The sequence below is a fragment of the Harpia harpyja genome, chromosome 5, assembly GCF_026419915.1.
Source record: "Harpia harpyja isolate bHarHar1 chromosome 5, bHarHar1 primary haplotype, whole genome shotgun sequence".
Lineage (NCBI taxonomy): Eukaryota > Metazoa > Chordata > Aves > Accipitriformes > Accipitridae > Harpia > Harpia harpyja.
Genome location: NC_068944.1, coordinates 64,218,421 through 64,242,742, shown reverse-complemented (window position 1 = coordinate 64,242,742; position 24,322 = coordinate 64,218,421). Strand labels below are relative to the sequence as shown.

Here is a 24,322-nt window from a genome sequence, read left to right as displayed (position 1 = left end):
ACCACCAGCAGTGAATTGTCTAGCACAATGTAACTGGTGTTTTTTGTCATGGCAATCAAAAATTCCAGGAAAACCACTGCTTGTGTGTTGTGGTTTAACCCCAGCCAGCAACTAAGCACCACGCAGCCGCTCACTCACTCCCCCCCACACCCAGTGGGATGGGGGAGAAAATCGGGAAAAGAAGTAAAACTCGTGGGTTGAGATAAGAACGGTTTAATAGAACAGAAAAGAAGAAACTAATAATGATAATGATAACACTAATAAAATGACAACAGTAATAATAAAAGGATTGCAATGTACAAATGATGCGCAGTGCAATTGCTCACCACCCACTGATCGACACCCAGCTAGTCCCCGAGCAGCCATTCTCCCCCCCCTCCCCAGTTCCTGTACTAGATGGGACGTCCCATGGTATGGAATACACCGTTGGCCACTTTGGGTCAGCTGCCCTGGCTGTGTCCTGTGCCAACTTCTTGTGCCCCTCCAGCTTTCTTGCTGGCTGGGGATGAGAAGCTGAAAAATCCTTGACTTTAGTCTAAACACTACTGAGCCACAACTGAAAACATCAGTGTTATCAACATTCTTCGCATACTGAACTCAAAACATAGCACTGTACCAGCTACTAGGAAGACAATTAACTCTATCCCAGCTGAAACCAGGACATTGTGGCAACACTTATTCATGTGGTGCAGAGGGAAGGGATGCCATCCAGAGGGACCTTGACAGGCTTGAGAGGTGGGCCTGGGTGAACCTCATGAAGTTCAACAAGGCCAAGTGCAAGGTCCTGCACATGGGTCGGGGCAATCCCAAGCACAAATACAGGCTGGGTGATGAGTGGATTGAGAGCGGCCATGAGGAGAAGGACTTGGGGGTGTTGGTTGACAAGAAGCTCAACATGACCCGGCGAGGTGCTCTTGCAGCCCAGAAAGCCAACCATATCCTGGGCTGCATCGAAAGAAGCATGGCCAGCAGGTCAAGGGAGGTGATTCTGCCCCTCTACTCTGCTCTGGTGAGACCCCACCTGGAGTACTGCATCCAGCTCTAGGGCCACAACATAAGAAGGACATGGACCTGTTGGAGAGAGTCCAGAGGAAGGCCACAAAGATGATCAGAGGGCTGGGGCACCTCTCCTATGAGGACAGTCTGAGACAGTTGGGGTTATTCAGCCTGGAGAAGAGAAGGCTCCAAGGAGACTTTATAGCAGCCTTCCAGTACCTAAAGGGGGCCTACAAGAAAGCCAGAGAGGGACTTTTTACAAGGGCATGTAGTGATAGGACCAGGGTTAATGGCTTTAAACTGAAAGAGGGTAGATTGAGATTAGATGTAAGGAAGAAGTTCTTCACTGTGAGGGTGGCGAGGCACTGGAACAGGTTGCCCAGAGAAGTTGTGGATGCCCCCTCCCTGGAAGTGTTCAAGGCCAGGTTGGATGGGGCTTTGAGCAACCTGCTCTAGTGGAAGGTGTCCCTGCCTGGGGTGTCCCAGCCCTGGAGGCTGAATTTGTCCAGTTACAGCTTCCCACCACTGAATCTTGTTATGCCTTTGCAGCAAGTTTGAAAAAGCTCCCATTGGTATAAGAACCACTATGGTTCTTGCATACGAGCATCTGATGTGAAGTAACTGTAATTAGTTTTATAAATAAATATTAATTGTACAGCCTTGTTTCTTTTTTTGTGGCTTGTGGTATACAAGACAATAAAGTAGACGACCTAGCAATCTGTTCTGACCTTAAAAATCTGGGAATCTATGTGGCTGTCTGCAGAGACAGACAGTAGTTGCCAGAAGATCTTTTTCTGTTTCATCCAACAAGGAACTGTTAGAGCACTGAGACATGGAATCTGTGATGTATCTGAATGCTAATATCCCTTTATAATTAAGCAAAAAAGAATAATCAGTACAGCATGATTTGCTGAAAGTCTTTGTGGTTTTGAATGCTCTCATTATCTCAAAATAATACCTAGCTTTGTAATGCCATCCTCAAATAATTATCTTCTGTGAGTTCGGGATAGTAAAACTGACAATGAACTAATCGGGCTTACAACTGCTAAGATACTCTAATAGACAAAATATTTGAATTGAAATACAAAATGCAATGAATTGCAAGGTCCCCATGTCCAGAGAGACTAATGAGGTGCTCTGAAACCTATTGCACAAAGCCTGAGCTGCTGAAGTGGTATCAAAATGTGCAGGTTCTGTGTCATTTTAAAAGAGATTAAGCAGGAATGTCTACTAATTTGTGTGCCTCAGCTTTTTGCAAAATGGGTGATGATTCCAGTCAGCTGGAGTCCCTGAAGCTTCTACCAGTGACTATTACCGTCTATTTAAAAATCATCACCTCTCTTGTTTTCCAGATTATTCAGGACAGAATATTTAAGCACATATCACGTAACAGCTTAATATGGAACAAACATCCTGGAGGGTTATTTGTACTGCCACAGTATTCCTCATATCTGGGAGATTTTCCTTACTACTATGCTAATCTTGGTAAGTAAATCCTTGCTATAATCTAGTGGTATTTGGAATTTCTAGTGGAAATCTGGAATTTGATCTTTGAGTAGCATGTGCCAAGTGACTTACCATTCATTTCTAGTTAATGATGCGTTTTGTTTATCCTGTCTCAATCTTCCCTGCCCACTGTAGACTGGAATGTCTCTGACTCATCAACATGCATCATGTGCCTCTCGCTTGCAAAGATTGTTTTAAAAAAATATATGTCCCTTCATACTTCTTAGTTACCAGTAATTAATGCCTGAGTTGCTGACCCATTCATGGCCCAAGGGGACATAAGAGGAATAGCTTTTTGTTTTCTTTGTTTATTTCTGCTTGGCAAATTGGAAAAGTGGTAATTTACCCATGACACTTGTTACTGGAGTGCATAGTTGGTATGGATTTATTCTCCATACTATGTGTCTTCATATGGATCCTACTAGAAGGAATGAATAGAGCTTAGGTTCATGGCTGTTTGCTGAAGCGGGGCTTAAACGATGAGTTCTGCAGGGAAATGTGCCTGCAGGCTGAAGTGATCCTGCTTTCCAGACTGCTGCTACTTTTGGCTCAGCCTGTGCCATCCCACTTGTGTGGATCTGTACTGCTCACCTGCTAAAAATTCACAGTTACCATATTAAAAAGGGAGAAGAAGGTTTCTGTGGGAATTTTGATGAAAAATGACTATGACCCCACACAGATGAATTTAGATGAGATTGAGAGCAGTAATGAAGGGTAGACACCAGTAGGATCTGTTATTTCAGGCAAAAAAGGAAATCATAGCGAGACAAAAATATCAGAATGGAAGGCAAGGATGCAAGCAGAATTATCAGCTCAGGAGGTAACTGAAGATGCATGTGGATGGGGATTGACCCAGAAAGAGGAAAAATCTGACAGAGGCCATAATGGAACTGAGCAAACTGAACAAGCTTCTGGAAGTTGTGTAGATAATCTGTAGAAAACATCAAGCATCCAGAGCCAGGCAGCAAAACAGAGCTCGTGTCAAGAAAGACACTTGATTGAACAAACTAGATGTCAATATTATCTGTGGGACAAACTGGATGAAAGAAAGAGATTGCAGGACATCTGTGGAAATAGTGAGTAAGAAAAGGCAGTAATTGTGTTGAAGTCAGGGATTTCAGAGGGTGTGGGAGTTAAAGGGAAGTGTGATCTTCTCTGAAGCATCTGGTATCCTAGTATCTGAGACGAAAGGAGATGGCCTAAAAAAACATGGCAAGGTTTGCATTAAGCGCAGATTATTTTTCCATCTCCAGAGTCCTTTAATCTCTACTAACCGGGGCAATATTGTCTTTACTGAACACATATCTCTTCACTTCAGGTCTGAAGCCTCTTTCCACATTCACTGCCGTTATACACGCAGTAACTCCCCTGGTTTCGCAGTCTCAGCCTGTGCTGAAACTCCTGGTTGCTGTAGCGAAGTCCCAGTACTGTGCACAGGTAAGCAGCGCTGTTTGACTCTCAATCACAATGGAGACAAAACTATTATCCCAGGAGTGAAGAGCCTACTGACTTCAGATCTTCTCAGTCCTGTTTCATCCCCCTGTTTCAATTCTGATGTTTCTTTTCTCTGTGATTTCTACTGTCTGTGACCTGCATGCATGGGAAACAAAAATTCTGAGTACAGCGGGAGTGGAATAGAGACAGTAATTAAACACCTTTGTTTCGCGAGGTAGTTAAAATAATGACTGCACTTTAAAGATCAGGATTGCGTGTGCTGCAAACTCCAAAAGGAATTCTGTGCCTCAAGAGCCCCTACGTGATCTTCCTTCCTCCTGCTGTGGCTCTTAGACTCAGCAGTGCCAGGATTTTGGCTTCTCTGAAAGAAACCCTGGGGAGTTCAGTAGGAGCACCCTCTTGCAGTGGAGTGTCACAAGTGGTTTAGCCTTTAATGAGAGCCAAAGTAAATCAGTGACATCCATATGACCTGGCCGAGATGATAGAGACTTCCTGAGTTCCCATCCAGCCTATATTTGCCTCAGAGGATGTATATTGTAAATAGTCAGGATGGGTGAAATTACTGTAGGAAGTGTTATTTTTATACAGATTTGTATCATTGTTGTTGATTTTGAAATTCCTAACTGAATTTAACATTTCTGTCTGGAGATCTGAGTCCTTAGGGTTTGGACTGCATTGCCACAAATGTCTCTGATCATGGTCCAATATTCTCTTTTAGATTATTGTTTTATGGAATTGTGATAAACCCCTCCCAGCCAAACACCGCTGGCCTGCCACTTCTGTGCCTGTCATAGTCATTGAAGGAGAGAGCAAGGTAGGTGGAGAGAAGCACGGTAAAAGATTGCCTATATTCTTCAGTGGGACCAGAATTTATTTTTCCAGCTGCTTTGGTGAAAGCTTTGTAGTTCCCAATGGTGTGACAGCTCCTTTCTATTCCTTGGCCTTTTGTACCAGCTTGGTCACAGATTCGTGTTTCATGCATGAGGCCTGTGCTCTCAGAAATCATCAGCATGGCAATTAATGCCATGAATCTGAGATTCACAGGTGGGACCCAGTTTTGAAATGTGGCCCTGAGAGTAGGTAGTGCTGACCCCATCTTTGGAGATTTCTGTCTCTCTGCAGGTGCATGAAAGTAGTGATGCAGCGGGATTCATTGAGTCTGAGCAATCAGATGCAAGACTTTGGGGTCAGCTGTGGACTCAAAGGCAGAGGAAGAGATGAAAATGAATGGTGTTAACTCACCTTTGAAAAGTACCTTCTCTCGTGGCCTTGTAGGGTACTGCTGCCAGTGATGTGATCCCACCACCAAAAAAAAGGAAGGGACAAGGGACACTTGCATGGAAACAAAACCACCGTGTCATCTCTTGCTGTACAAAACACTTGTTTGTTTGCACTTCCACAAAGTCAAAACAGACACTGCCTAGATGAGAAAAGAGGAATCCACACTGAAGTGGATGATTCCTTTCCAAATGCAGGCCTGAGAGAAGCAAGACTTCGTGCTTCTAGACTCTTAACTGAGACAGATTTGGGCTGGTCCCCTCTGCAATCTCTGTCAGCTGGCTCTTGAGCTCTGTGTTTGCAAAGGGAACTTGTAGTTGCTTTGGCTCTACAATCCTATTTTGAGTTTATAGTCCTGTCTTTGGTCTTTTCCCCCAGTCACCTTAACAAGGGGAAAGCGAGAGCCCCGCAAGGTTGGCAAGCTAACAGCTCTTGCCTTAGCTAGCCATGTAAACAGTATCAGGAGAGTTGCTGCAGGGCCGAGAAAGGCTGTAGTGATTTCTGAGCCTTTTGAACGTTGTGGGTTTTTTTCTTTCTTTTTGGAAAACTTGCAGAGGTGAGATAGAGGAGAAAATCTCTGACCAGTTCTACAGTGTTTGTAGAAATTGGCCCCAGGCACTGTTTAGATTACAAATGAGTCTCCTGAGTACACAAAGGTGTGTTTGTAGTGGACAGTCTCTTCCCTCTAATATCCCAACGTATGCCAAATGGCTTCTTGCGTGGAAAAGCTGTTTGTTTGGACAAAGCTTGCAGAGCCAGAGCAGTGCAATTCAAAGGTTGCACAAAGGAACTGTTTTTAATCTTCAGACTTAACTGAAGCATACTGGCAGGCACAGTTACTCTGTACAGGTGATCACAGAGGTCTGCCTTTACCTAACCTTCACTCTTCCCCATGAAATCAAGTTATATATATCACACCTATTTTACAAAAGGGAGATTTAGCTACAAAAACAAATACAAGAGTAGTCCTGACTGTTGTAGTATTTGACAATTTTACATGGTCTGTAAAAGAGCTGGGGTGAGAACGTGGGTCTCCTGCCGACCACTTGCTCTTCTTTGCCTTAGCGTAAGCAAAGCAAAACCATCAACCCTTGCCAGATCACCTCCTCCTCACAGCCAGTGCCTCCCCAGACTGGGGCCATCATAGTGATGAAGGCATGCACTCCAGACAGACACTGTGAACATCCTGATCATGGAGGCAGAGTTTTCTCTGGATTGAGGCATAGATTCCAAAGACTTGCTTCTAAACAGGTTGGAGGGGACGCAGAAGTGACCATGTCCCTGTTTCCATACAGTGATTTCCTCTTTCTGGGCCTGATTTTTGTAGTGTTTTCTTGGCATAATAAATTGGAAGAGAAGTCTATTAAATAGCCAGGCTATTTTTCCTAGCAAATGAGGGAAACAAATAGTGTTGTGTCCTTGTTACTATTCATCAGTTCTCAAAAGGTGCTAATTAGTCTGCTAAAGAAACCATAAGGATTCTCATTTCTTGCTGTTATCTTTTTGATCCTGCTTTCCCATCTATTTCCTATTACTTTGAGAACTGTCCTGCCATAGTTTTTAAAAGCTTATTCTGCATATAGATTTTATATATATAGTTATGTCACGTAAGAATGTGACTTTTTAAAATGCTACAGTACCAATATAATTCTTGATGCAGGTGAAGCTTGACTGATAGACATGTTCTTTATGGTATTCTCCTTTTCTGATGGAAAATGTGGCACCATTTGGCAGCACCTGCCTGTGGATGTAACAGCAATGCACAGAGATGGAGCTGTTCCACTTTACAGGGGAACCATCCTGGTAGCATAACGTCCTTCACACACAGCCTGGACTGCTTGGCTTCCCAGCTGCGTAACCTTATGAATGCTGCAAAGTCCTTCTCAGCTTTCATTATCTTTGATCCTCACACCCCGTAGGAGAGCAGAGGGACAGTCCTAGCTACCAGGGAAAATGTCCTCCCTAAAGAAGCTGTAGGTACATGTAATTCTCAGTACAGACCATTGCAGTTTGTAACAAAAGGAAAGCAGCTTGCTCCAAAGAGGGAGGTCTCTTCAGAAATTAATCCTTGGGTAGAAGGTGTAGGTTGACTGCTGGGGTGACAAAAATTACAGTCTTTCACTCTTGAGCTGAAGGGTCCTTTCCATCGACAGAGATTTGTGATGTACCTCAGACAAGAGGAAATAAGAGTGAGGAATAAAATGGAGTATTTCCCTTGGTAATGAGTCCTTCAAGTGATTTTTTTCCTCCCCTTCCTGCCTTGGATACCCACAGGTTATGAGCAGTCGCTTCCTACCCTACGACAACATAGTGACAGATGCAGTGCTAAGCCTGGATGAGGACACCGTGCTTTCAACCACTGAGGTAAGGATATCTGTTGTCTTGGGAGTCTGCTTGGCTCCTCAGCTCAGCATGATCACAGCAGATAGGCTCTTCTCTTGGCTTTGCCAGTGAGCAAATGTTACAAGATTTCCTGCTATGCTCCTCAGATTTAACGTGTTGCACTTGTTTCAGCAACCCTGCCACTGCCTGCCATCAGTGGAGCTTTTCGCCCTGGTTAATTGGCTCATCATTAGCATATGGTTCTTCCGTTCTTTATTATTTTAGTAACATAGCTGCAGGCGGGTGTAGGCAGCCAAGAGCAGTCAGTTTTAATAGTCTGTTCTCACTTTTCTGATTGGGGTAGCTTTTTTTCCCCCCACGTTATCAGCAGGGTGTAGGTGGAGAAAGAAGGGGTGTCAGGAGCAGGGGACTGCTGTCGCTCCAAAATACAGCATTGCCACCCTAATGCAGGATTTCACTGAGGAATGCTCTCTCACCATTGTGTCGCCCCATAAAATTGGAGATCTTTGCTAGTTTAGGTGTTGCAGTGTTTGTGCCAAGAGCAAGATAGCACTAAGAAAAGAAAAATACTGTAGAAAACCAATTTTTACAACTGGGATGAGTATTGATTTCTGGAACCTCTTCCTGAGAACCACAGGGGAAACTGATGACAGTTTATATAGAGTGCAATATTTGGGAAATACATTATTAATGATGGCCAGGGAATAGCTTGAAAAACTCAATTTTCTTTTGTTTCCCCCTTTTTTTCCCCATGTTCATGGCCATTCCCTTCTCCCCACTTCACCTTCATAGAAATGCTTTTTTGTCAGTGATGGGGAACTTTCAATGATGCTACCACTGCTTATATGTCAGTGAAGAAATGCCTAACATTAGTCATCAGTCACTGCTATATTCCCTAAGATGTTGCTGAATTTGTTCTAAATGGATGAGATTGCAACCGCTCTTCTCCCCAGTACGGATTTGTTGTGCTGTGGTTAGACTGCTCCAGAAGGAGCCACGGTAGCCCTCTTCTGCTGCACAGGTGGAAGAAGTAGTTGGCATTGAACCTATTTGATACCAAGATTACACCTTGGTAGTTTCTGCTAGATGAGGAAGAATACGGCTGCTGCCAAAGCACTTGTGTGCAAAGCCCTGCGCAGCCAAAAAACCCCCAAACCAATAAAAGGCTTTTATCCCAGGGCTGGAGTTCCTAAGCAGGTTGTTGCTCAGGATGAAGGGTCCTGTCTCAGCTGCCCTGGGGGCATGGTAAGACCTCACAGGGACTTCATTGCACTGAGGTGGTATTTACAGCAATCCAGCCTGTGGAGTCTGTGAGGATTTGGGGCTTTGTTTTGTTTTGACTGGTATTTAGTCATCATCCAAATTTTGGAGTCACTCAGGCTTCTGGAACGCATCTGAAATAGTGTTTCTCATTCGGCTTGGCCATGTTTTACCCTAAACATTCTGAAACACAAATATTTGTTGTTGTGTGAGACAACATACACATTTCTTTGTGGCTTCCTCCCTCCTGTGAGCAGCTGTAGCCGATATTGCATGTTTGCACGGTGGGTATTGGCTCTACGAGCCCTGTGGCCCCTGTGCTGCAGAGAGAACCAGCTGGCCAGCTCTTGCTAGCGCTGGCCTTGCAGCTTCGCCATGTCTCTTCCAGGGTCAGCAGCTCTTTTTGGTGGCTCTCTGTGAAGAACTAGGGCCTTTTTATTGCTTCACTTCCCCCATCATACAGCATATGCAAAGAAACAGCGTGTTGAAACGCTGACATGAAACGTGTGGTGTGAAACTTCCCTTGAAACTAGCTGCTCATGGGTGGTCATTGTGGCAAAGCTTCAGGGCCCAGAAAAGGCAATTTAGAAACGTGGTCAAACATGATCATATTCCTGTTGAGAGGAGCAGTCACCGGGCACATCCTCTGCTCTGTCCAGCTCTAGCATAGTAAAGGTTTTCCGTTCACAAAAGAACAGTGCATAATTGCTCTTGTGAGAGGAGCTGTTTCACATGCGCAGAGGGATGTTTGCATGGGAAGTAACTAGAGATCAGCACGGGTCAGAAGTGATACAGGGGTTTAAGAGACTGGCAGCCTGGTTGGCTTTTCCTGCTGATCAGCTGAGTGGTAATGCTGCTGGAAATTATATAGGATGAGAACTGGGTTTTTTTTTTAATAAATGGAGTTTTCTCTGAGGGTGGTTGCTTTAGTGCGTCTCCCTGGTACAAGGACAGATACTTGAAAGCACAAGTGAGGGCACTCAGTGCAGCTGCTTTATTATTTATTTAAGTTTGAGATTCTCAGACTTCTCTAAAGAAAACAGATGTCACGTTTTATGGGAAAGGTCTTTACAGGGAAAAAAAACCCTTTAGTTCTTTCATGTGGTATTGATTTGGATGAGATCAGAACTATCACAACGGTAACTGGTTTGTGCACATTGTCTTTCTAGTTGGCCTCAGATTCCTTGAAACAACTTGAAAGAAAATAACCAGTCCCTAACTTTGTGTTCCAGTACATGTGTGACTCTTCTGTTTCATAAAAACACTTGTAAATGCGAGAAGTCTGACAGTAATCATACAAAATGTGACTGCTCTCAGAGCAACTATTCTTTATCTAACCTCTACACCCTTGACTTTGGCTGGGTTCTTGGAAGGTTTTTCAAGCATTTTTGAGCAAAGTTTTATGTCCCCCTGGTACTGGAAGGAACTTGGTGTGCCATGCAGAAACAAAGCCCTCATTTTCTTGTGTTTGACTGGTACAATTAGAATTGTCTTTAACTCTTTTTAAAATTTAGGTCTAGCTTGAGCTGCAAAATATAAGTTGAAGGGGAGGGACTGCCAACCAACTTTACAGTGATAAAAATCTTTCCATATGTATTTTTACCAAACTCCTTTCAAATACAGTGCTGACAAGCCTTCTGCAAATTACCTTAATCATCCCTTTCCTAGTGTCACTAGGAATTGTCTGGTGGCATCCTGGGGTAGCAATGTCCTGTCACCTTTTCAATTCTCAGAGATTTGAGTTATTAAAATAGTTAGAGTGAGACAATAAAATAAAAAACCACTATTGGCAGCATTTGACATCTTGTGGCTCATGCACTATCAAGGATTTTTCTTAAAGTATAGGCTTATAAAACCATTTAACTACATGGGAATCTTATCTTCCTCTTTATTAAGCTACATGTTTAACCCTCTTGGTCATATAGACAGTCTTAAAAGTATGACTTACATGGTCCTCAAAGGCTGAAAATGGATGGAAAATGTAAAAGGACTCTGCATTGATTGCCTGTTTTAATCTTACTGAGCCACCCTTATAATTTAAGGTGTTTGACTTCTGATTTTCCAAGCTTTGTGTTAACAGTACTGAAATGGTAGGTGAGATGCACAAAGATGTGCAAAAGGTGCAGTTTACCACATAGCTATTACCACTCTATATTGCATCTAAGTATAAATACATGCACCTACACCCATTCTTTCTGTAACTTGAAAAGGTTTGATATGTAAAGGGCAAGCTTGAAAATGTTAATGTAATGCTGTGATGCTCTAGACTCCCTTTAACAGGAACCATTAAAATGTGCATAATTATAGGGCAAAATGTCAAGCAGTCAGTTTAATTTACTGATGAATACATAGAATTAATGTTTTGCAACAGTTCGAAGATTTTGAATTATGAATTAGTGGCAAGGTAATATTTTGTTTTGTTGACATTTGTTGAAACAGTTTCAGTATTCATTTGGCCTGTGCCTTTGTCTGCAGGTGGATTTTGCCTTTACAGTTTGGCAGAGTTTTCCAGAGAGGATTGTAGGGTACCCTGCTCGCAGTCACTTCTGGGACAACACTAAGGAGAGGTGGGGGTATACCTCCAAATGGACTAATGACTATTCCATGGTATTGACAGGAGCTGCTATTTACCACAAGTAAGGACTCAAAGCATCTGCTGTCCTCCTTCTGTATGAAACAAAATAGTAAGCAGGAGGGAGGGGGGAATGAAGAACATTCTTCCGGGGAGGGGAAAAACTGCAAAGATAATAAATGGGTCTGCTTTTTATGGGGTAATAATTTAAGTTCTTGGTTTAGCTCTGGGGATCTGGTAATCATTATTGCGCTTGTTGGGTGTCTTTGAAGTCACTTGTATTTTGAGGCAGTCGGACTGCTCTTTTTAACATCAGGAATTACACACTTCAAAGAGTTCCCGAATTCATTAAGCTGTTCGGCTGAATGGCCTGTAGCACAGCAGAAAGGAGGTTACTTCCAGACCAGCTCTGGGTATGTGTTAGCTGACAGCTGCAGACTGCAAAGTCTTCTGGCTACTCTAGAAATGTAGCACAGTGGACATGTCACAGATCGGCATATTGCAGCATGTTGAAGAAAACCTCTGTTGTTAGGACTTCAGCAGGCCAAAGACCTCTCTCGATTTTAGGAGAAGGTCAGCAAATTCTGGAGTATCTAATCCACATCCCTGCAAAGGAGAAGACAGGCCATAGGGGATGATATAGGCCCAAAGGAGAATAATTTCAACAATATGGACAGTAGTGGGCCGGTTTAATAGAGTTCTCTCCAACTGAACAGTTTTGAAAGAGAAGGTGAAGGATGAATTCATCAATGTTGTCTATCACATCATAGCAATGTGGTGCTCTTTTTACTACTCCTCCATTATCTTGACACTCAGGTCTGCATTATTTCTTTCAACCCAGTTACAAAAAAGGCATATGTTTTGTTTCTCCATTAGCATTATTTACTGTCTTGATGAGATACTGATTTGTTCTCCCTTCTTGTTGGAGGATGAGACCGAAGAAAGGAAGTGGTATATCCAGAGTTGAGTACAAAGCTTGTGTCTCAACTGAGCTAGAAATTTCCTGGAGTTTGTAGTCCCTGAAAGCCCAGTGACTTGTATTAATAACACTGCTGTTGGTTTCCAGATATTATCACTACCTGTACACTCATTACCTGCCTGCCAGCTTAAAGAATATGGTGGACCAACTGGCCAATTGTGAGGACATTCTAATGAATTTTTTGGTGTCAGCTGTGACAAAATTGCCTCCAATCAAAGTAACACAGAAAAAACAGTATAAGGAAACCATGATGGGACAGGTATGTATCCACAGCATGTTTTAGCAGTTGGAATATATTGATAATATAACAGTTTGACTTCTAGGTTAGGCTTACAGAGTGATACAACTCTATTTTTTTGCAGTTTTTAGTTTAGCGGAACTGTAAATAGACTTTAGATATGCTTATTATAATGAAGGAAAATCCAAAAGAAGAAATGGCAAACATCTACTGTAGATGACAGCATCTCTTCATAGTTTTCTCACACAGTGTTATTCATGGTGATCCCAAACTCATGGAACTGATGATTGTGGTGACCGAATTTCAGTTAAACTCCAGTTTTCTAATTAAATATTCTAGACCTAAGACCTAGTCATGGAATGCTTGAAGCAGAAGTAAATTCTAGAAGGGTTTTCTATTTTTAGTTATTATTAATGAGTATAATGTACCAGGCCATCCTCGTGCTATTTTAAAGTATATAGTGTGGTTTGAACACTGACATCGGACTGTCACAGCAGAGGTAATTTGTGATATTCAAGCGTTTTTTCCCACGAGGAACATTTCATCCAACGGTGACACCATCACTCACTAGCAGCCATGAAATGCTTGCTTTAGAGCCTCTTCCAGCTACTGGGTAAGCACTCTGTCATTGCAGAAATGGATATACCTTCTAGTAACAGGGATACATGGTAACCTGGGGGCACTTTTCCTTCTGCCCTGTGTGAGTGATGGGAGGAATAGCATGTCCTGCAAGACCTGCATGACCTAAACAACCTCCCATCTGTGCTGCCACGGTGTCTGTAATCTGCACTACAAACAGTACCAGGATTACTAGGGAGCAGGAGAAAGAAGAGGCCCTCTATTTTACCTCCATATTTTTTTCTATTAGCATTACTTGGATTTTTGACTGGGAGTGGCTGTGCCAGTTTGTAGACTCCCTTATGTGTAATAGTAATTCAGCAATTCTGACTCATCTGGGTACCCAGGAGACCTTCTGTGAACAAGAAGGTACCATCCAGAAAGTACCTATTGCTTCGAGCTTGAGCTTCACCTCTCCACAGGGCTGTGCCCTGGCTGTTTGGCAAAGTCTGAACATTCATTTTTCTTCTTATAGCGCGGGTGACTTGAGTCAGCCATGAACTATAACCTAGAGACAAGTTGTTCCTGCAGCATTGGGAAGCGTAATGGACCATGTTCATAATTCCTTGAAAGACAAATAAAAAATTAACATAACCTCAATGTTGTGACAGAGATAAATAGTCGTATGGAAATTCACTGTTAATGGCCAGAATGTCTGCTATAATCCTCTAGCAACAAGCTTTTGCTTGCTCTTTAGTGGCTCGGTATAATCAAGAGTCTGTAATCAATGCACATTATAACCTACCACTTGAGCTAAACTGGACAGGCCTTGGACAAAGATCAAGTCTGATACCACATTCATTTGGCAAGTTCCTGACTTTATCAGTTTCTTCATGTTTTAATTAACATACTTTGAGTTTATGAATTTGTATTTGTTTTTAAAGTATAGTGGAAACATGAGTGCTATAGAGAGATTCGTGAGAAGCGGCACAAAAAAACCTTAGGTTCTCAGCATTCATACTTTATCTTAAATAATAGTTTTATTATGTTTATACATGTAGTCTAGGTACGGATAGAGAAAAATAACTGCTTCCAAGCTGTTAGGGCCTTATTTTTCCAGAGGTGCTGAGTTTCAATGGACTTTCATAGGAATTACAGCTGCCCTGAACTTTGGAAAATCAGGCCACGGTATTTTGCATGTATGCATGCAAAGACTGTGGTCTTTTCCTCAGATCAGAGTTTAATGTGATGTAACGTGGAACTTCAGTTGGTTTTCTTGACCGAAAGACAGTACTGTCTTATGCACTGGCCTTAGCCGGTGGGATTCCTGGAAGCACCCAGCTTTTCCCTGCAGGACATCTACATGCCTGAGTAATGCCAAGCACATAAGGGCTTCTGCTGAGCTCAGTTACAAGCTAGTTGAAATCACTTGTGTATAAATTTCTGCAGATCTGGACTGCAAAAGTGCGTTTTTGACCCGAGAAACCGTAATAATTGCAGAGTGTTTTCCTCCTACGGCTGAAGGCCGTGGGCAGCAGCTGGCCTGTGCTTGGATGTGCACCTCTGGTGGAAAGCAGTGGCCTTCTTGTCTTTCCTGGTGGTTTTTAAGGACTTGTTCTATCTCTGAAATAGCTTGAGGGTTTGAAAAAAAAGAGTGAGAGATGGGGTGAAGTAGTGTGCTGGCAGGCTTTGGGAGGCCTGCTCGTGGGTGTCATGCTGCAGGTCAGGCTGGCTCATGGTCGAACTCGGGTCACCACACTGCACTGCCCTCAGCGCTGTTTTGAAAGTCAGGGGTGGCCGGCTCGCCATCCCTGGCTCCCGCTGCGGGCAGAGTGTCCTTCCCCTTGTTTGAAACCCCCCGCCGAGCAGATTTCAGCTACCTCAGAGCCACGCACTCATGCCTCGGCCCTGCTCTGCAGCACGGCGTTAGCCCAGCCGCGGCGGCCGCCCTTTCCCGCCATTTTGTTGTGTCGCGGCCGACGTCTGACTTCTGCTCTCCTCTCCACACAGACGTCCCGGGCCTCGCGCTGGGCCGACCCCGACCACTTCGCCCAGCGGCAGAGCTGCATGAACACTTTCGCCAGCTGGTTTGGCTATATGCCGCTGATCCACTCTCAGATGAGGCTCGACCCCGTCCTCTTTAAAGACCAGGTCTCCATCCTGAGGAAGAAGTACCGAGACATTGAACGACTCTGAGGAGCGCTGCCGAGGGGGCCGAGCCGCCCCTGCCCCGCGTGGCCGCCGGCGCATGGAGCCAGACTTGTGCCGCCGACAGCGAGCGCCCGACCCCGGCGAGCGGCGTCCCGGCGCCGGGGCTGCGCTGCTCCGGACTGCGTCGGACCGCCCGGCAGGCTTCTGTCGCTCAAGACTAGGTCGTGTACAGTTTCATTATGGAACATTAAATAATTATTTTTGAAATGATTGCTATGCAGGTTTAAACTTTTTTAATGATCAAAAAAAAAACCTATTAAAAACAGAGTTCTTTCTTTAATCAAAATTGTGTTGGTTGTGAATATTTCAAAGCTGCCGTTTCTTTCTTTCATGCATTTGATTGTCAATGCAATTTTCATTCATTTTCCCCTGCAAAGTTAAATGCTTGAATCTCACGGGGAGAAAATGCAGCAGGTTCAGAAACAAACTGAGCAGAAGCAGGACAGAGCTGAAGTATTAACGTTTCTCATTTACTGCTGACTTTTTAATTTTTTTTCTCAGTTTTCCCCAAGCCGGTAGCGGCCACTCCTTTGGACGGATGGAAAACTGGAGAAGCCCCAACGAGCCAGACAACGAGCGTAGATTTTTCTGGTTGGGGAGCCCATTTTTAAAGGCAATCAGCCTTGCCTTGAAGGGAGAGAGGAACATTACTGCCGAGGAGCAAACCGGTGACGTGGAGCACAGGGAGGGCTTCGCACACAGCAGAGGTGCGGTGCCCGTTGTGTATTCTGGTAGGAGAGATGCATCCCGAACGGCCCAGCCCGTGGGTGAGCACCTCGGGGGCAGTCAGCGTGGCCAGTGTGGCGGCCACCTGGGACACACGCAGCCTGCGTGAGTCCCTGATGCCCGGGGGCAGTGGTGCCGCTTGGCCACGGCAGCTATATTTCTAGAAATAGCTTTGTTCTGAGAGCAAAAAAGGTGTTGGTGCAAAAAAGAAAGCATGTTAGTGCTTGCAATGCAGGAATTTGGCCTGTAACAAATTGGTTTATTTGAAATCAAAGCATGGGCTTCTCTTTTTTTCTTTTCTTTTTTTTGGAAGTGCAAATAGGTGGAGAAATTCCCTCCTGGAGGTCTGACACCTGAAGTAAAGCCTATGGTCAGACGCTGGGTACTGATGGCAGTGGGTGCTCCCATGTGTACTTGGGGCAGGGTAACTCGGACAAAAAATCCTGCCCCTGAAATACCGGTGTTGCTCACACTCCAAAATGGTTTTAGCATTTCAAGTGGAAGTATTTTTAAATTGAAATATTTCAGTTCTTTATTTCTGTGTAGTGCTTTGGCAATTTATGTGTTTCTTTACATTGAAGAATGAAAACAAAAGCAGTGATTTGGGTCAGGAAAATGCCATTCCAATTTGCTAAGAAAGTAAGCACTTTAAAAATGTTTTGAACTCTCACATTTTGATGAGGTGCATTTGGGGTGCTCTGTAATAATCTCCACCCCCAAGAGCTCTGTTAAAGTCACAGCGAGAGGGTTTAGTGCTGATGCCCAGAAGACCAGCAAGCCTTTCTATACCTCATTCCTTGTAAACAGGTGGTCCGGTAGCAGGGCTGAAGAGTAGCTGGAGTGCCAGGAAGGGTGGACCAGAATTATCACCAGTTTCATTCAGGCTCAGGCACCGATTTATTATGCAGCTTTAAGCAACTCCCATAACTGAGGCATGCCTCAGTTTCCTCATTTGTAAAAGTAATAGCTACTGGTTGTAGAGGGAATGCTGTGAAGCCTGAATAATTTCTCTTGCTGGTAAGATCAGAATCCCTAAACGGAAAGTTGCTTTTGAAGTGCAAAGTACATATTGCTGAATGTTTGTATGCAACCTGACATGTAAAGACTTGCAAAGAATGCTTTGCGTTGCATATGTATTGCAATATTTGAACAGAGCACAGCGAGTTACAGCAGGAACATCAGGGTCCTGACATTTTGTGTTAGAATCATAGAGTCATAGAATGGTTTGGGTTGGAAGGGACCTTAAGGATCATCTACTTCCAACCCCCCTGCCATGGGCAGGGACACCTTCCACTAGACCATCCAAAGCCCCATCTAACCTGGCCTTGAACACTTCCAGGGATGGGGCATCCACAACTTCTCCGGGCAACCTGTTCCAGTGCCTCGCCACCCTCACAGTGAAGAACTTCTTCCTTACATCTAATCTCAATCTACACTCTTTCAGTTTAAAGCCATTACCCCTAGTCCTATCTCTACATGCCCTTGTAGATCTGAACCAAATCTTTAAAGGAATCTGCCAAAACATGTGTGAGACTACAGCTAGTGACTTATGCTGCTGAAGAGCAGAGTTTCTCCCCCACTCCCATTGCTCTCCCAGCCCCTGGCCATGCAGTCTTCCCTGACACCTTCTGCCATGCTGGTGCCCACCAGATGCTTCTGTGAGCCCATTCAACTCTCTAAAATTGCGGAAAACTGTCCAGTGAATTATTGGATTTTTTGAATGCCATTCTAGAGAGTTAAATCAGCATGTGGAGACGTGTAAAGAGGCAAGAGTAGGTAGGCAGGGCCAGGGAGGGAAGGGGAGCAGGTTGCGCTCCTGTCTTTGTAGGATGAGCTCCTAATTCAGCTCCCCACATCCCATAAAAACCTGAACCTCACTTCCCTGTTCTCTGGGGTCTGCGCTTGCTGATCTGTGGGGGAAGGTGAAGTCCAGTGGTTTGATTTTCCAGAGCAAATGGCTCAGCAGCTCCCATGCTGCTTTTTCCTCTTGGAGATCAGGCAGCTCTTTCAGGGACTGGAATAGGCCTTCTCCTTAGACTTGGTTTTTGGAGAATGTGTCAAACACTGGATGAGGATGGCAGGGCTCACACTTTGCTCATGTCCTGGTTTGCAGGCGGGCGTGTGGATCTGTCCATCTGCAGCTCTGGGAAGCAGTTAATGGTCTGTAGCCAGCAAGAGGGGCCAGGGAGAGGGAGAGGGAAAGAGAGAACCCTACAAAAACAAGAATTACAATTCTGCTTGGGTTTTAGTTAATGCCATTTTGGGGCACGTGGGTTGGGGTTTTAGTAAAAAAGGGAGTAGCTAACCATTTTTGGAGTGCAGCGAGTCAGGACAAGCTTTTAAACTGTTTGACATTCTGTTACCATCACTTTTTGGGGTGGCTGAAAGAGACTGTGCTAAAGCTCACTCGCAATGTGATTCGAGGCCCTTTCTGTTTACAGATCGCTAATTAAACCAGTAACAATGAAAGGCTTAGCTCCAGAAGGGATGTGGATAGGTAGGAGCATTTCTCTTTGCAGCAGGTTACCCGGGCATAGCTGTCTCTCTAGGAAAGAATGTGCCTCGAGGCCAGTCTCGAGAATGGCCGTCGGTTTCCGTGTCCACGGCCCCGGGACCCAGGGAAAGAGCTGGACACAGATCCAGCTTAGAGACTCGGTGTGTTACGCTCAATGCGGACTTTATTGGCCAACACTCCTAAGAACAGTAGGCGTGCTTCTGAGCCTCCCGTGTGTATCTGTGTTGGATAGAGCTGTGTGGTTTCCTTAGTGAATGAAATCACCCTTTTGTCATGTCCTACGTGCAAGTTAATGGTTCTTTATTCTTTTTTTTCTCCCCCCCTTAATTCAGATGGTGCTGAAACAAGGTTCACTCCTTGTTGCTCCTTTTGTAGTTTTATTTTATTTTATTTTTCATTAACAGCAGGCTATGTTAGCCTTTACTTTACAGGTACTTGAATGCCTGATGACTTGACTGAGTGTTACGCATGTGGCCTTTTGTAAAGGTTACTGACCTTAATTTAATCAGGGGTGAGATGGATGAATGTGAATAGATCCATGCCATTAAAACAGAATAAAAGTAGGGATTAGAGTTTGGGAGAACTGATAAATTTTTAATTGAATTTATTAAAGAAAAAAAAAAAGAGAAGGAAACCCTTCCCAGTTATAATTTGAATGAGATCTATTGCTGGAGGAGGGTTTCATGAGAAAAACAGGGGCAAACTTCCAAGGTAGAAAGTGCCTGGCTCTCCTTGCAGTCCCTCGGGCATGTACAAGATTCTCTTTGCCCTCTTTCTATTTTGTGAAAAACTCTGATTATTACCATAACTTTTTCTAGATGTGAATGTTTAAGCTTTGTAACAATTTCATAGTGAACACACTGGTGTGCTAATGCATGGCTATCGAGCGCTTTGATCTTTTCCATTGGAAAACATCATGGATTTGATCAATTTCAGATTGCAATTTCTTTTTTAGAGCCAACTTTGACAAAGAAATTAATCTTTCACCAATGAGCGCCTTTTAAAATAGCTCATTTACCAAAAGATGTCATTTGGAGAGTGGAAGTCATCGTTTGACACTGAAGCAATGAAAGAAACAGCTAGACATAGACTAGGATTTTTTCAAATCTTTACATTCCCAGTGTAAAATGCTGTGTCGTCCTCACTCCCCCCCCATACTGAAACTAAAAGATTACTCAGTGTTTGTCATGACATCTGTATTGATTGACAACAATTTTATTAATTCCTCCAGTTAAACATCCTCTTACAGGACGAGGTGGATTGGTGGTCTGCTCTTAGGCTGGCTCTGCTGTCTGTCACAGAAATGTGGCCTTCAAGGGCATCAGCCTGATAGACCCATTTTCCTGGGCTTTAGCAGGATTTCACAGGGATGGGCCTGGGGTCTTCCAAGAAGGGACCTGCCCCACACAGGGTCTTAGCTGATATCTGCTGGAAATAAAACCACATCTTACAAAATTTTGTACATCTCACCCTTGTTTAAAACTAAGTCAAGCTGGCCTTTATACCACTGTTTTAACCGTCTTCACACACGTTTTTTAAGTTGGAGTTAAATTAGGGGGAGTCAAATTAGAGGGGGTTGTGGGACTCATCAGATACTTTGGGATGCTCCCTCCCACTCTTTCATGGTGTTTTTAGTGACTGTTTCACAGTGATGATCCAATAGGCCTTGCGACCTTGTACATAATCCTGTATATTTATTTTGAGAGAAAATATGTATAGTGTTTGGATGATGAGAATGGAAACCTGAAATGGGAATTCTTAGGTGGGCAAATGTAAAGCAAAAAAGCAAACAGAAAATACAGTCTTATTTTGTATAAAATGTACATTTTTGAGAAAAATTTTCTAATGCATTACCAATGTTTTCATAGTGCTGCCACATCTTTTTTAAAGTGTTTCTCCCTCTTTGTTTGACTATTGACAACATGGTGCAATTAAACCTAAAGCAAGTGTGTGAGTGAGAGAAAAAGAGAGAATGAGAAATTAAAAAGCCATATAATTTGGTTTACTTCATTAACCTGTATAACATCATAGGTTTACCATCTAAGATAGGTTGTTTTTATAGATAGTGTCACCAAAGACTTTTTTTCTTCAGATTTATTTTGAAAAGTTGTTAATAAAGGACGTACATTTCTGTTGCAGTGTGGTTTTATTTTTAAGGTAGAATAACACATCGTGCTTGTGCTCTTGAGAATGCAAATTTGGGAGCATGATTGCCATGTGTCTCAAGTTCAGGGTAGTTGAATGGCTCTCTATCTGCTCCATTCTCAACTTGAACTGAGCAATGGCTATATGTATATCCTGTGTCTCTGTTACATGGATTATATACGTGGTATAGCTTCTATACACGGTGGTAACTAGTCCAGCAACATTGACAGGTGTTTACTGTCTTACCTGAAGGCAGAACAACATTCAGTCTGTGTCACTTGTGCGTGGCAGGACAGTTTTCCTGTGTCGTTACACAGCTATTGGTAGGTAACGGTGACTTTTAGAAGGAGTCACTGTAAATGTGTATGTGCAAAAATGATCGCTCCACCAGCCTGAAGGCCTTTGAAGGCTGATCCCTGGAGGAGGAGAATATATTCATTTATTGACCCATATTTATTGTTAGGGGGTTATCAGAAGCCTGTCACAGTCACGGGGAGTCGCATTCATCCCACCTAACTCTAGATGCCTACAAAGCACTCCTCTCTGTCAGAGCTGGACCTCACTGCCTCCCTGTGTAGTCAATGGACAGAACAAAGTATTGCTTATGGGATTATCCTCCTCACCTGTTTCAGACATGGGCTTTAGTATGAGATAAGTTGCATCTCACATGTGCTGGTTTCTCTCTGCTGACAGTACAAGCACACCGATTGCAGGTCCTACGGCATAGATGCCAACATCTGGTCTGATGAATCCCATGCTGGGAGTTCCTGGTAACACTAGTGGGCTCAGGATCATGGCCTGTAAATTTGAGGAATTAGTCACCGGTTTGTGCCCATCAGAGATGTCCAGGCTGGCCTCATCCCTTCTGGGGTTCAGACTACCAGAGCATGGAGAGGTCCTTATATTGTCATCCCATCTGATCTGCCAGTCATAGAAGACTGATGTATTTTGGGAAGAGGCTGAAAGATGTGGGTGAGTCTGCTCTGCTCCTGGTTTTCTGAGTCACTACAGGTTCCTCCGAAACAGAGCATCCCGACAGCCGTTGCTGTTTGATATTGGCTCTGGGCTTCTCCCTGCCAGAAAACGAGCAAAAAATGTTACCCTGAAAACGATCCGAGAACAGTGTTCCTACTTCTCAAATCTTGAATTCTTCGGTTGTCGCCATGTTATTTATACAAAACAACTTAGAGTGGAATTAATTTGATTAAATGCAGATAGCTACATCTGCAGGAGCTACCAGAAAGCTGTTGTCTACATTAGCAATTAGCATGGGCTAACTGGTGTAGAGCTGTAGTCTGAAACCTGACTTTCATGCTATACACATCTTGGAGGGTGTGGTTTAGATGTGGGGATGGAGTGCGTCAGATCTACGTCTGCACCTTCCAGCTTAGTTTCATCTGAAAAGGATCCAGTTTGCGTGCTCCAACGCTGCCCTGTGATGTGAACCAAAATGAGGTAAGTGGAGAAAATTGGGATAGTCACCTCAGAAGTACAATGCTGAGCTGAACCGAACCTCTGCTATCGCTGTACATCCCTCGCGGCCTGTGTAGTCAGCGGAGATCAAATCCAAAATAAATCAGATGAATGAGGTGCTCAGAGACTTGTGCCTACTTCATCTCTGTTGTATAGAAAAGCAGTCTGTAAAGGAAGAACAAGCTCCATTGGAGATACCTATGTTGTACTTGTTAGGTGAGGGGAATACCACGCTGAGTGTCAGTTTTGCTTGCTAACCTGCCACACTGGGAATAAAAACTGATTCTTAGCTGGAATAAACCAAAGCCAGGTCTGTGAAGTCCCTGGGACCTTGCTTGCTTACATGAACTGAGGATCCAGCCCAAAATATTTAACACATGATCAGTTCAAATTTAAATGCACTTTTGAGGGCTTTTTTGAACAATCTCACTGCAACTCATTGTGCTATCACTTGAATGGAGATAGATAAGAGAGTTGGCACTGATCAACGCCTTATTTTATTTTCTTTTTTAAATGGTTAGCAGAGAGAAAAGAAACAAGTCTCCGCTTTCCCTTTCTAAAGCTATTAGCTAATTGTATCCACAATGTTATCAGAGAGAAACAGATTTTGCTCAAGATTTTGAGCAGTGTGACGGTGACATTCTAGTAGCTGCATGATGTGCTTTATTCCACACTTTTGTTTCTCTACATGGCATTCAGGGCTGTATGCGGATTTTATGAGCTGCCTGCTCCAGGTACTGCTAGTGCCGGGGAGCTCGTTTTGCACATTACCTGCATTTCTATTGCGCATTAAGGATGGATGTGTTCTCCATGCTGCAGTGGCTCCTCTGTGCAGCTTGGGCTCCTCCCTGTTTCCCTTCTGTAATTAACTATTGTTTTGCTGGTGGTGGAGAAGTGTATTAAGGAACAGCTCTTTTTCTTTCCAGAAAACATAAAATAAAGCCATTTCTGGGATTTCACAAGAAGAATGTAATGTTAACAACAACTGCTGAGATAGTGACTGCAAAAAAAACGACACAACACACTATTGAAGTGGCAGCAGAAATGAGAATTTTGAGGCTATAAAATATTTTCCCTCAAATTTCTCCCTTCCTCTCTACATAGAAGCAGCTCCCATTCACAATCACAAAACAACCACAAGGCAGACCAGTTGCTGGCAATGGAGGGATACATTTTGGGTTTTCCTTGTTTCTAAAAGGGATCCATATTCAGTTCCTGCTTGTATTAAGCATCCTGAGGTCTGTGGCAGCCCCAGTGGGGTTTGCATTTGGTAGCCCTGTAGAAGACTGAAAAGGTCCCAAATTTTTAGGAGGAGTTTAGGACCTTTTATGGCATCTTGACTTGGAGATGGAGAAACAGAGGCATCTGCAGGAGCTCTGCTCTTTTGAAAATACAAGGCTGAAATGGACTAGTCAGATATTAAAAAATGTTCGGTTTTTAGTTCTACCATGATTTGCTATGTGGGTACTACGGCTTTTCTGAAAATCTGTCCCATTTTACTGTCCCATCACCTAAATCTGATGTGGAGCTGTACGATGCAGTAGACAACGTACCGGTGGCCTGATTGCCATATACACACTATTGCTACCACTGATGGAGCATCAGGGTGCTGGGAAGACAGTATGAAAATAGGTAAGTTAAGAGTATCTGAAATTGGGTTCGAAAACCAAGAATTTAAAACACAATAATGAAGGGCAATACAGCAAGAGGAAATGGATTTTCCTCTTGCTTCAATTGGTATAAATCCCTCTTGTTTGTGTTGAAGACAATGGATTGTTTTGAGCCTGAAAAAGGGTGGAATTAGACTTTCAAAGCATGAATTACAATACCTTTTTATTCAGTGATGTCTTGATCCTGCTAAGTAACAAAGCACATTTACAATGTGAGCAGCTCCTTGTGAGAGGCTGCGGAGAAAACGCACAATCCTCTGCTTTCCCTGAAACAGGCAGTCAGAGTACTATGTTAATGCCAACCAGTGACTACATTAAGATTATTTTTAATATCCAGCAAATACTCAAGAGAAGCTGAAATAAAACATTTGTCACTTTATAATTTTTAAGGAAAATG

At 43.5% G+C, this 24,322-nt stretch overlaps 1 protein-coding gene across 1 annotated transcript in view; it reads left to right on the top strand.

The window, feature by feature from the left end:
• EXT1 (exostosin glycosyltransferase 1) overlaps positions 1-20,775 on the top strand; it is a 187,412-nt gene extending 166,637 nt beyond the window's left edge. The window contains exons 5-11 of the mRNA XM_052787129.1: positions 2,349-2,481; positions 3,821-3,939; positions 4,676-4,771; positions 7,510-7,599; positions 11,314-11,474; positions 12,477-12,648; positions 15,196-20,775. Coding sequence (XP_052643089.1) covers positions 2,349-2,481; positions 3,821-3,939; positions 4,676-4,771; positions 7,510-7,599; positions 11,314-11,474; positions 12,477-12,648; positions 15,196-15,381 — 957 coding nt within the window. The 3' untranslated portion in view covers positions 15,382-20,775. The remainder of the gene's footprint in view (positions 1-2,348; positions 2,482-3,820; positions 3,940-4,675; positions 4,772-7,509; positions 7,600-11,313; positions 11,475-12,476; positions 12,649-15,195) is intronic.
• The last annotated feature ends 3,547 nt before the right edge of the window (positions 20,776-24,322 follow it).